The sequence below is a fragment of the Medicago truncatula genome, chromosome 2, assembly GCF_003473485.1.
Source record: "Medicago truncatula cultivar Jemalong A17 chromosome 2, MtrunA17r5.0-ANR, whole genome shotgun sequence".
Lineage (NCBI taxonomy): Eukaryota > Viridiplantae > Streptophyta > Magnoliopsida > Fabales > Fabaceae > Medicago > Medicago truncatula.
In genome coordinates this window covers 9,720,152-9,730,959 of record NC_053043.1, presented here as the reverse complement: position 1 = coordinate 9,730,959, position 10,808 = coordinate 9,720,152, and the positions used below count along the sequence as shown (strand labels likewise).

General features: G+C 38.0%; 1 protein-coding gene across 2 annotated transcripts; it reads left to right on the top strand.

The window, feature by feature from the left end:
* Positions 1-765: 765 nt before the first annotated feature.
* On the top strand, positions 766-5,410 carry LOC25486258 (pentatricopeptide repeat-containing protein At4g16390, chloroplastic). Of its 2 annotated transcripts, none has more exons than XM_013607482.3 (2): positions 766-3,117; positions 4,968-5,410. In XM_013607482.3, exon 1 carries the CDS (start codon positions 889-891, stop codon positions 2,950-2,952), a length of 2,064 nt encoding a protein of 687 aa, XP_013462936.1. In that variant the 5' UTR covers positions 766-888; the 3' UTR covers positions 2,953-3,117; positions 4,968-5,410. The 2 variants fall into 2 exon arrangements, with proteins under 2 accessions (XP_013462936.1, XP_039686313.1); XM_039830379.1 differs by lacking the exon at positions 4,968-5,410 and adding an exon at positions 3,944-4,569.
* The last annotated feature ends 5,398 nt before the right edge of the window (positions 5,411-10,808 follow it).

Below are 10,808 nucleotides of genomic sequence, written 5' to 3'. Positions count from 1 at the left end.
TTGGTTGCGATGTTTTGTATTCTGTCCTAAAATATATATAATTCCTGAAGTATATTGCTCACTTGATATCAGGAACAGATTTTGGAAACTATAATCAAAACTTTGACATTGTACTTTGAGCATAATATTGTACTAGTGTATGATAAAAATATATACTTCATCTTATAGAATTCTAGAAGCTAGTAATGACAAACGGAAAATATCTGATAGAACTCAATTTGTTTATCATTCAACTAAAACCGCTCTTCATGAATAATTTTTTAATGGGGTTCTATAACTCTATGTATATGCTATACTTGCATGGTGAGAGAGCTTCCTGCATTGTTGATGTAACTTGGAGATAAATCTGCATCCCACTCCTTAGTTGGAATACGGGTGCTACATGGTTTGGAAGGATGGGTTGGAGAGGATTCCTCACATTTTTAATGCGATGAAGGATGAAAATCCATATTTGATGTACTATAACGATTTAGGGATGCACTTTTTTATATATTTAGGCAGGAGGGAGTAGCAATGAAGAATGAGGCGCCTGTGAACTTTCTGACCGACCGATTAAATAAAAGATCGACACTTAGACATGCAGATGTTATGATGTACGAATGAGTAGGAGGAAAACATGCATGTATGAACTTGATTGGGGTTTCACCACTCATGGGATTAGGGATCAGACCTTTTATGGTAGGACAAATAGCCCTAAAATATGCGTCAAACAAAGTGGTTAAGAAAGCGTGTTCTGACTATCACCAATCACCCTTTCAAAATCCGAAGAACGAGAATGGAAATAAGTAGATGAAAGAAGCAGCTTCCAACTATCAAGATATAATGTGTCCTTGTATCATTTACTTCAATTTGTTTCATTGATACGCGAATGCAGAGAACCTAGTTAACATGGCTTCACTCTCAAATATCCCTCTTTTTCTTTCATTTTCAATCCCTCCTCCTTCTTCTTGCAACCCCAATTTCAAATTCAAAACCTTTTCCCACGTAAACCAGCAACATTCTCACAACCCAGTTACAAATTCTTCATCTTTATCCAAACCCAAAATCTGGGTCAATCCCAATAACCCCAAATCCAAACCTCTCCAAAACAAAAACAATAACAAACCTTCTAATTCTCGTAACCATTTTCTCCTTAAATTCGTTCAGTCTCTAGACTCATGTGATCCCACTCACCAACAAGTTAATGCAATTCTCAATGCTTTCATAAGCGACGGCGTTTCGGAACGTGATGCTGTGTTTATTCTTGATAAGATGACAAATCCTAAAACTGCCCACATTGTGATGGGATGTATTAGGGATAGGATTGAACATGTTAGAGATAATGGGGTTGTTCTTTACAATGTGACATTGAAAGTTTATAGGAAATGTAATGATTTTGATGGTGCACAGAAGGTTTTTGATGAAATGCTTCAAAGAGGGGTTAAGCCGGATAATATTACTTTTACTACTATGATTAATTGTGCAAGGATGTCTGCTTTGCCGGATAAGGCGGTTGAGTGGTTTGAGAAGATGCCGGGTTTTGGGTGTGAGCCGGATGCAATTACTTGCTCGGCTATGGTGTGTGCTTATGCGCGTACTAATCATGTTGATATGGCTTTGAGATTGTATGATCGTGCGAAAATAGAGAAATGGCCGGTTGATGTAGTGACATTCTCGGCATTGATTAAGATGTTTGATTTGAATGGAAACTATGATGGATGCTTGAATATGCACTTAGAAATGAAGGGTCTTGGTGTGAAGGCTAACGTGGAAATGTATAATGTTTTGTTGGTTGCTATGTTGAGAGGCAAGAGGCATTGGCAAGCTAAAACTATATATCAAGAGATGAAAAGTAATGGAGTTTCACCGGATTTTACAACGTATTCAACTCTTTTGAGAATCTATACTAGAGCGCAATTTGGTCAAGATGCTATTAGTGTTTATAAGGAAATGAAGGGGAAAGGAATGAATGTGAGTATAGATCTCTATAATGTGCTTTTAGCTATGTGTGCTGACGTTGGATGCAATGATGAAGCTCTTGAGATTTTTCAAGACATAAAAAATTCGCGGACCTGCACACCTGACAGTTGGACATTTTCAGCCTTGATTAATGTATATTCCAACACTGGGAAAGTTTTCGAGGCGGAAGCAATGTTGGATGAAATGATCAAATCTGGATTCGAGCCTAATATTTTTGTTATGGTATCGCTTGTCCAGTGCTATGGAAAAGTTAAGCGAATTGATGATGTTGTGAAGGTATTTAATCGATTCTTGAATCTGGGCATCGTTCCAGATGATCGCTTCTGCGGTTGTCTGCTGAATGTTATGACACAAACAACAAATGAAGAGCTTGGTAAACTAATAGGTTGTCTTGAGAAGGCTAATAAAAAGCTTGGTTTTGTGGTAAGATATTTGGTGGAAGAGCAGGATGGTGATGGAGATTTCAAAAAGGAAGCATCAGAACTTTTAAATTCAATTGATACTGAAGCAAAGAGGCCCATATGTAACTGTCTGATTGATCTTTGTGTCAATCTGAATCTACCTGACAAAGCGCATGACCTTCTCGGGATCGGGTTGAAGCACGGAATATATAGGAATATACAATCAAGATCTCAAACAAAGTGGTCTCTACACTTAAAGAACCTCTCGATTGGCGCTGCTATGACTGCATTACATCTTTGGATAAATGACTTGTCTAAGGCTTTGGAATCGGGGGAGAAGTTTCCACCACTACTTGGAATTAATACCGGTCGAGGAAAACTAAAGAATTCAAGCAAGGGTTTAGGTAGTGTACTTCAATCACATTTGAAGGAACTCAATGCTCCGTTCTGTGAAGCTCAAAATGAGGTTGGCTGGTTTTTGGTTACAAAAGAAGCAGCCAAATCATGGCTGGAGTCGAGGGGTTCAACCAAATCTGTTGCTACTTTGGATTCTCTGGTTTTAAGTGCTCCATCAATGACCCTTACCTATTGAAAATGTTCGAGGGAATGATTTTGTTGGATTTCTTTCATGCATTTTCATACTTCAAATTGTGTATAAAGTGTTCTTACACAGTGTTATCGAGTTCTGCTTCTGACTCCAAAATTTTGCTCTGTCAGAGGAAGGAAGAAAACCTTGAGAAGATTAATAACTTGTGAGGTATTCGCATTGCAATTAAAATTTCAAATATTCAATTTTTATGCATTTTTGGTTTCCCTTATACCCAAACAAAGAGGATTTGATGTAAAAATAATTCAATTATTCATGCTTTAGTAAACTTGAATAATTATATTAGTTTGAAGGAATCACATTCCCTCCTTTCTGTCTCTTGTTTACATTGAAGCTGAATTTTCACTGTTTTAATAGAAACGAAGCTATTAAGACTAATATTCTAGTTATGTAGGCCAATACTCCTTTTAGGAGAGGAATTGTCATATATTCAGCTAATTGAGTGAACGATAGTTTGAGGTGGGACAAAACAAATTTTAGATGTGTTTATAATAGTTTTTAGGTCATATGTGTTACTTTGAATGGGAGCACTTGCTTTTACATGTTCTGTATTGCTCTTCAATTTTTTATTGACAATCATTTAATAGGAATTGTTCCTGTCGATTGGTGATTTTGAGAGTTCTGAACCAAAGCCAATAGTACTAGTCTTGATGCATCTACTCCTCTCTCTTACAATGCAATCCAAGCCAAGAGAACTAGGATTGAAGAAAAGGAATTGAAAACACCATAAGAAGATTGAAGATAAACAGAAGCAACAAAAAGTTAACTCTGATTTTGTTGCTAAAACAAAAGGTCTTGCTATCTGATAGTCGATCTAAACTTAATCTTAAGCATATAGTTCCAATAGATAAAACTAGTTCTCATGTAGGTCCAAAATTTGCATATAACCTTGTGTGGGGCAGATGTTATTCGAGATGATGTTACTTATGCTTTGGGCAAGTGGTGCTAAATTACTGTCGTGTTGAAATTGCATCAGGAACCTTAAACCAAAAATCTAGCAAAGGGATGCATACCAAGTGGATGCTCAAATTAGATGGTCTCTGTAGCTTTTATGTGACTTATATTGCCTGCTAACACTACCAGAATATGGTCCTGGTGTGGTCTAGATAGAGGAAATGATAGAGGTGTATATTGATCATGACTTTGTAATCTTATTAGGCATATTCATGGCATAGTGGTCTACTGGCTTGTAAGTAGAGCTCTTTCTTTCTTTATTTTGATAATAGTAGAGATCTTTCTGTTTGTATCACGAGGAACTTTGGTGTATTTTCTTTATTCATGTAGCGGTGGCACATGACTGGGTTACCTCTCAAACTCTTCCTAGAAGGTGGGGAGAGTGTGTTCTAATGATGTTGAGCTAGATGTAAATTAATGAAGTACTAAAAGGGCAACCCGGTGCACTAAAGCTCCCGCATACGCAGGGTCCGGGAAGGGGTCCCACCATTTGGTGTATTGTACGCAGCCTTACCCTGTTTTACACAAGAGGCTGTTTCCAGGATTTGAACCCGTGACATTTCCAGTCACATGACAACAACTTTACCGGTTGCGCCAAGGTTACCCCTCGAATTAATGAAGTACTATTTATAAAAAAAAAAAAAAAAATCATTAGAAGCTGAATTTTCTGGTTAATAGGGGTAGATATTACTTCTGTGACAAACAATTGGAACTGCCTTTTGGCCTATTTGTCCAGTTTAGCATGCACACATTTTGGAGCAGACAATACTATTTCCCTTGCACGTAGCTTCTTCAGACATATGTGATGTGGCCTAAATGTTTAAAACATAGGAGGAGGACACCCTAAAGAAGAGGGAAGACAGAAGGTCGAGAAAAACCATTTGTTTAAGAGAGTCACTTATATTTTCCTCTAAGAAAAAGAAAGTCACATGTAGCTTTGTTGCAGACAATAGTAGAAGTGTGCTAGTATCTTGATTGGTGTAATTTTTTATTTTTCTTAGCTTGGTTGCTATGAGTTAGCCTAATTGGTGTGGTCTGTGTTGCAGTGTGTGTTTGGATATTTCAAAAAGTTGCGGTGCTGCCGTAGGTTGGATAAAAGCTAGTAATTGGAGCTTTAGGAAATTGCGGTGAAAATGGTCTTAAACTTGAGGTAGCGGTGAGCTACTAGGTTACCAAACACCCACGTAGCGGCATGAGTAATTCTTTGTAGGTGGTTTGTTTGCTATTTATGGTGTACCATTTTATCAAGCTTAAGGTCCTCCCTAAGTGATCTCTTGAATCCTTCTCAAAAGGTGTAGAGAGTGTTCACTTATGGTATTGATGCCAGATAATTTGAATAAAATTTCTATCTAATTATTGAGAAAAAATTTGTGGAGTAGCAATTTGATCCGCACACTCTATGCTCCTGCATATCATTACCTATTTGATAAGAGGTACTCCGGGTACCTTTTTTCTACTTTGAACATCATATCTATTTCATTTATCGTCAAAATATAATGATATAAAATTATTAGCAAGACTTATGTAATTTTTTTTCTTGAAATGTGGGTACTTACTAGACACAGAAGTTGGAAAGAAAATACCCAATGTTTTATGTAAACTATCAAAGTAGTCTTTGATTTTCTGAAACATAGTAGTTTATAAGAATATGAATATTTCAAATTGGTAATATTTCAAATTGGTCCACAACTCCGTAAAATATTTCTCATTCTCAGTCTTCTGCATGCAAATGTCTGCGACTAGACATTGTATTACTTGATGACGAGTCCATTGAGTGTATCGTTTATGGTTCTAGTTGGAAGTCTTAGTCATTAGATAAAGAATACAAAAGGAACAAACCATAAAATTGATCTATAATTCTGTAAATTAGCCTTAAATTAGTCATTCCATGGAACTTCGTGCGTGAATTAAGGCTGTCTCAACTATTAACATGACCATTAAACATCTAATTGGACTCCACATGGACGTTCATGGAAGAAGATGGTGGTAGAATGCAAATGAGACATGAGAAGAAGAGGATGATTTTTGTACACAAAATTTAAGGATTTTACTTTTTTTTAACAAGCCAAAATGAAATTATATTACCAAAAACAATAACAATTTCTTAGCACAAAGTGTGCATAAAAGACTACTACCAAAGTACAACGAACTATAACAAGAGGAAAAACCCACCGGTGATTAACCAATGCCCAAACAAACTAAAGGACATGACCACCACATATGAGTTCCAAAAACAAAAGTGGCCTTTTTAGCTTTAAGCCACACTAACGATAACAACTTAATTTTATCAAGCAATCTAGGAGCCTCGGTTACAACATTTTTAAACAAACGATTGTTAGGCTCACTCCAAATCACCCAAGTAGTCAAAAGCCAGATTAACTGAAGAAACGATCGCCTAGCTTTGGCAAAACCTGATAAACAAGTGAATTGCACGAAGTGATGAGAAATAATGTTGGAGTCGACCCCCACACAACCTATCCAGAGCCGCAATTGCTCCCATAAATCCGCAAAAAACGGGCATGATAGAAATAAATGATCTGATGTTTCAATCGAACCACACCCTGTGACACAAAGAGCAGTGTCTAACTGTAAGATGCCTCTTGATGCCAAATTTGATCTCGTCGATAACCGATCCCTCATAAGACGCCAAGCAAAAATCGACACCTTCAAAGGAACCTGATGATGCCAAATCAAATCAACAGCACTATTCGAGATTTAGTTGACAGTCGTTGTTAACACCTCATAAGCACCTCTAACAGAATAACTTCCTATAGGGTCAGGAAGCCAAATCCAAGAATCTGAAATATCAGTAAACAGAGAAACATCAAGCAGTAAAGTCCTACACTCCTCTAAGACAATCTCCTCCCACGCCCACAGCCTCCGCCTCCAACTCCACCCCTCCCCACCCCGCGACAACCTCAAGGGCAACATGTTAGCCACAGTAGTATATTTGTCTACAGCTAAATCGAACAACCTGGGAAACTGCTCTCTAAGGGGCGCCCCGCCACACCACCAGTGAAACCAAAACAACGTATCAGAACCATCACCCACCTTCCTATGCACACTATCACCAAACCAACTACCCCCTACACCACCATCACCATCTCTAATCCTCCCCACCTCCCTCCACCAATAAGAACAACTCCGGCCCCCAACCTCCAACCTCCCTCCAACCTCGCCATAACGGGCGACTAGAACACTATACCACAACCCTACTCTATCTACCAACATCCTCCAACACTATTTACCTAACAAAGCAAAGTTAAACTCCCTCAACCTCCTAACCCCCAACCCTTCAGACTCCTTTGGAGAACACAAAGTATTCCAACCTATCCAAGTAATTTTCCGACGGTCCTCACTCCCCCCCCAAAAAAAATTATTCAACAAAGATTCAATGGAAGAGATTATATCTGATGGAGCTTTAAAGAAGGACAGAGCATAGACAGACAACGAAGTCAGAACTGCTTTCAAAAGGACCAAGCGACCACCGAACGAGAGAAACCGGTTATTCCAACCTGACAATCTAGATTTAATTCTATTCACAACAGGGTCCCAAAACGAAAGACGACGCGGATTACCCCCTATAGGTAAACCAAGATACATGAAAGGAATCTAGCCCACTTTACAGCTTAACACCGAAGCCGCCTCATTCAACCACGACTCAGAAATATTAACACCCACTAACAAGCTTTTATTAAAATTAACCTTCAACCCCGACAAGGACTCAAAAATGACAAGAGTGGCACGGAGAGCACGAACATTAGCCCAACTTTTCTTCCCTAACAACAGAGTATCATCAGCAAATTATAAATGGGAAATATCCAACGAATTAGTTGTCCCAACAGAATAACCTGAAAACAAGCGATTGTCAACCATAGCTTTCATCAACACATTTAGACCCTCAGCTGCCAGAAGGAACAAAAAAGGGGACAGAGGGTCCCCCTGACGGAGTCCCCTTTTAAGCGGGAATTCATCGGTAGGACTACCGTTAACAAGCACGGAAGCTGTAGCTGTGCCAACACATTCGCTAATCCATTTCCTCCACAGAACAGGAAAGGGCATGCACTTCATAACCTCATCAAGGTAACCCCAATCAACTGAGTCGTAAGCCTTTTCAAAATCCACTTTAAACAGCATGAGATCCTTCTTTAACTTAAAAGCTTCATCAACAACTTCATTAGCTATCAGAATACCATCAAGGATTTGGTGTTTCTTCACAAAAGCCGATTGCGTCTCAGACACAACACTACCAATAACTACTCTCAGTCTATTAGCTAATAATTTCACAATAACTTTGTACATACTCCCCACCAAAGAAATCGGACGAAAATCATTCAAGCGCTGAGGATTATCCACTTTCGGAATGAGAACAATGAAAGTAGTATTGATACCCTTTGCCAACTTACCATTGCGATGAAACTCAGACACAAACCGCATGATGTCATCCCTTAACACACTCCAGAACTCCTTAATAAAACCAAAATTGACCCCGTCAGGACCCGGGCTTTTAAAGCTATCACAGTCCCAAATTGCCTCCTTCACTTCGTCAACCGAAAAACGTTTAATCAAACCCCCACCCTCAGACACAGACAACACCTGAAACCGAAGGTTAGACACACTGGGCCTCACCACATTATGCGCCATAAAATGCTGAGCAAAATGAGTGAAAATAGCATCCCGAATAGGCCCAACTCCTTCGATCCACTCATCCTCAACCAACACAGAGCAAATAGTGTTAAAACGACGACAGGAAGACATAAGAGAATGAATTTTTTTTGAATTCGCATCCCCTTCTCGCAACCAAAGGTTTTGCGACTGCTGCCAACAAATACTGGTATTCAGCTTGGAAAGGGAATGAATCTTCGCCGAGATACTATAAAACTCATCACATTCACTGTCAGACAGGTCCTCCACTTCCCCTTTCCCATCCAACACCGCCAAGCGGTCTTTAAGATTGACTATCGATGCAGGTAAATTACGGGTATGAGACTCATGCCAATCCTTCAGGGCAATTTTAATTTGTTTGAACTTCTCTTTTAAAACAAAACCACCCCATCCATCAACCTGCAAGGATTTTCACTTATCGGACACGAATTGATTGTACCCCGGTACCTCCGTCCAACATTTTAGAAATCTAGACGGCCGAGGTCCCCAATTTTCCTCATCCACAGACAGCACCAACGGACAATGATCCGACAAACCTCTTAACTGAGCCACCTGAATGCAATTAGGCCACTTCAAACCCCATTCCTCAGAGATCAAAAACCGGTCCAAACGACTCATCGACCTACCATCCCCTTTGAACCACGTAAAAATACGACCAAATAAAGGTAAATCTATCAGAACATTATCCTCAATAAAAGTATTAAACGGCACATACTCTGCCGATCCCCCATAATCCGACATCGATCTTCTTTCCTCCTTACCCCGAACCGCGTTAAAATCACCGCAAACACAAACCTTCGCCCCTCTCAGTGCCCGAAGCCGAATAGACAACTCATCCCACAAAAGTTTCCGATCACTACCACTACAAGGGGCATACACATTAAAAAGATGAAATTCCTCATTAGAAGCTAAAAAACGCCCATGAATACTCAACACATGATCAAAACTGCCCGAAGACCAAACCTCCACCTTCGAAGTATCCCACACCGTCAGCAGACCCCCGGACGCCCCTTGAAAACGCCAAAAAGAGAAGGAAACCGATTGACTATCGCAAATTGACGAACAAACCCAATCGTCATAGCAATGCAACTTAGTTTCTTGCAAACACAAAATGAACGGGCACTTTTCCTTTACCAGATTTCGGACCTCTTTTAAGGATTTTACTTTTACAGGGGTTGACTTTCATTTTAGTCATCAAGATTAGGTGTATGTAAGCACAATCTACATATTTATGTCACGTCAACAATTGAGATAGAGATTTGCAAAAGGACTAACTTGAGTAACGTTTTAATATTCAAGGATTATTTATTTTTATTTATTTTAAAATTTACATAATCTCAATTACTAATTTAAGAATATCGTACGAAGTCAACCATTTTAGCTACTAAAATGTGTAACTAGAACATCCAACATTTATATTTATCGGACAAATCGTCAACTTAACACAACATTTATTCTTTTTAATTTTTATTATCTCAATTACTAATTTGAGAATGTTTTACAAAGTCAAAGACTACTTTAGTTATTAACTTGAACATCCAATCGTATACTTAAGAGACAAGTCACCAAATAACACAACATTTCATTCAAGGGTGATTGATCAATTTAAAAAAAAAAATGTATTAAATTTGGATCTCCTCAAAAAGTTTTTCAGGGATATCTATTCAAAAAGTTATTTTGGTGTTTAATAATAAAAAGGTTATTTAGACACACGAAAATCAAACACCTTATTCGATAATATCTTATAAATATGAATAGTGTTTGAACCGATGAAAGGGAAAACAAAAACTATATAAAGATTCGAAAATTGTATATACTATATACTCTCCGGTCCTAAATATAAGCAAATTTAGTTTTTTAGGTTCATTCAATTAATGATGTATGTGATTCATAGTATAATCCACATATATCATTAATTAAATGAACATAAAAAGTTAAATTTACTTATATTTAAGACCGGAGGAAGTACATACTGTATTGATGTTAGATTTTGGTTTCTAGAAACATTTGTTAGCCATACAATGCCCCTAAGTACTCAATGAACACAAAAACATTAATGAAATAGTAAACACTTCTTCCAATTTAACTATAGGTTTGAGTTCAAATCTAAATATGAAATGCAACATTATAATTCTATTAGACTTAATAAATTAGTCTTTGTCGCTCGTCGATGGAAAAAAAAAAAAAAAAAAATACTCAATTAAGAAGAGAGAAATATAAGA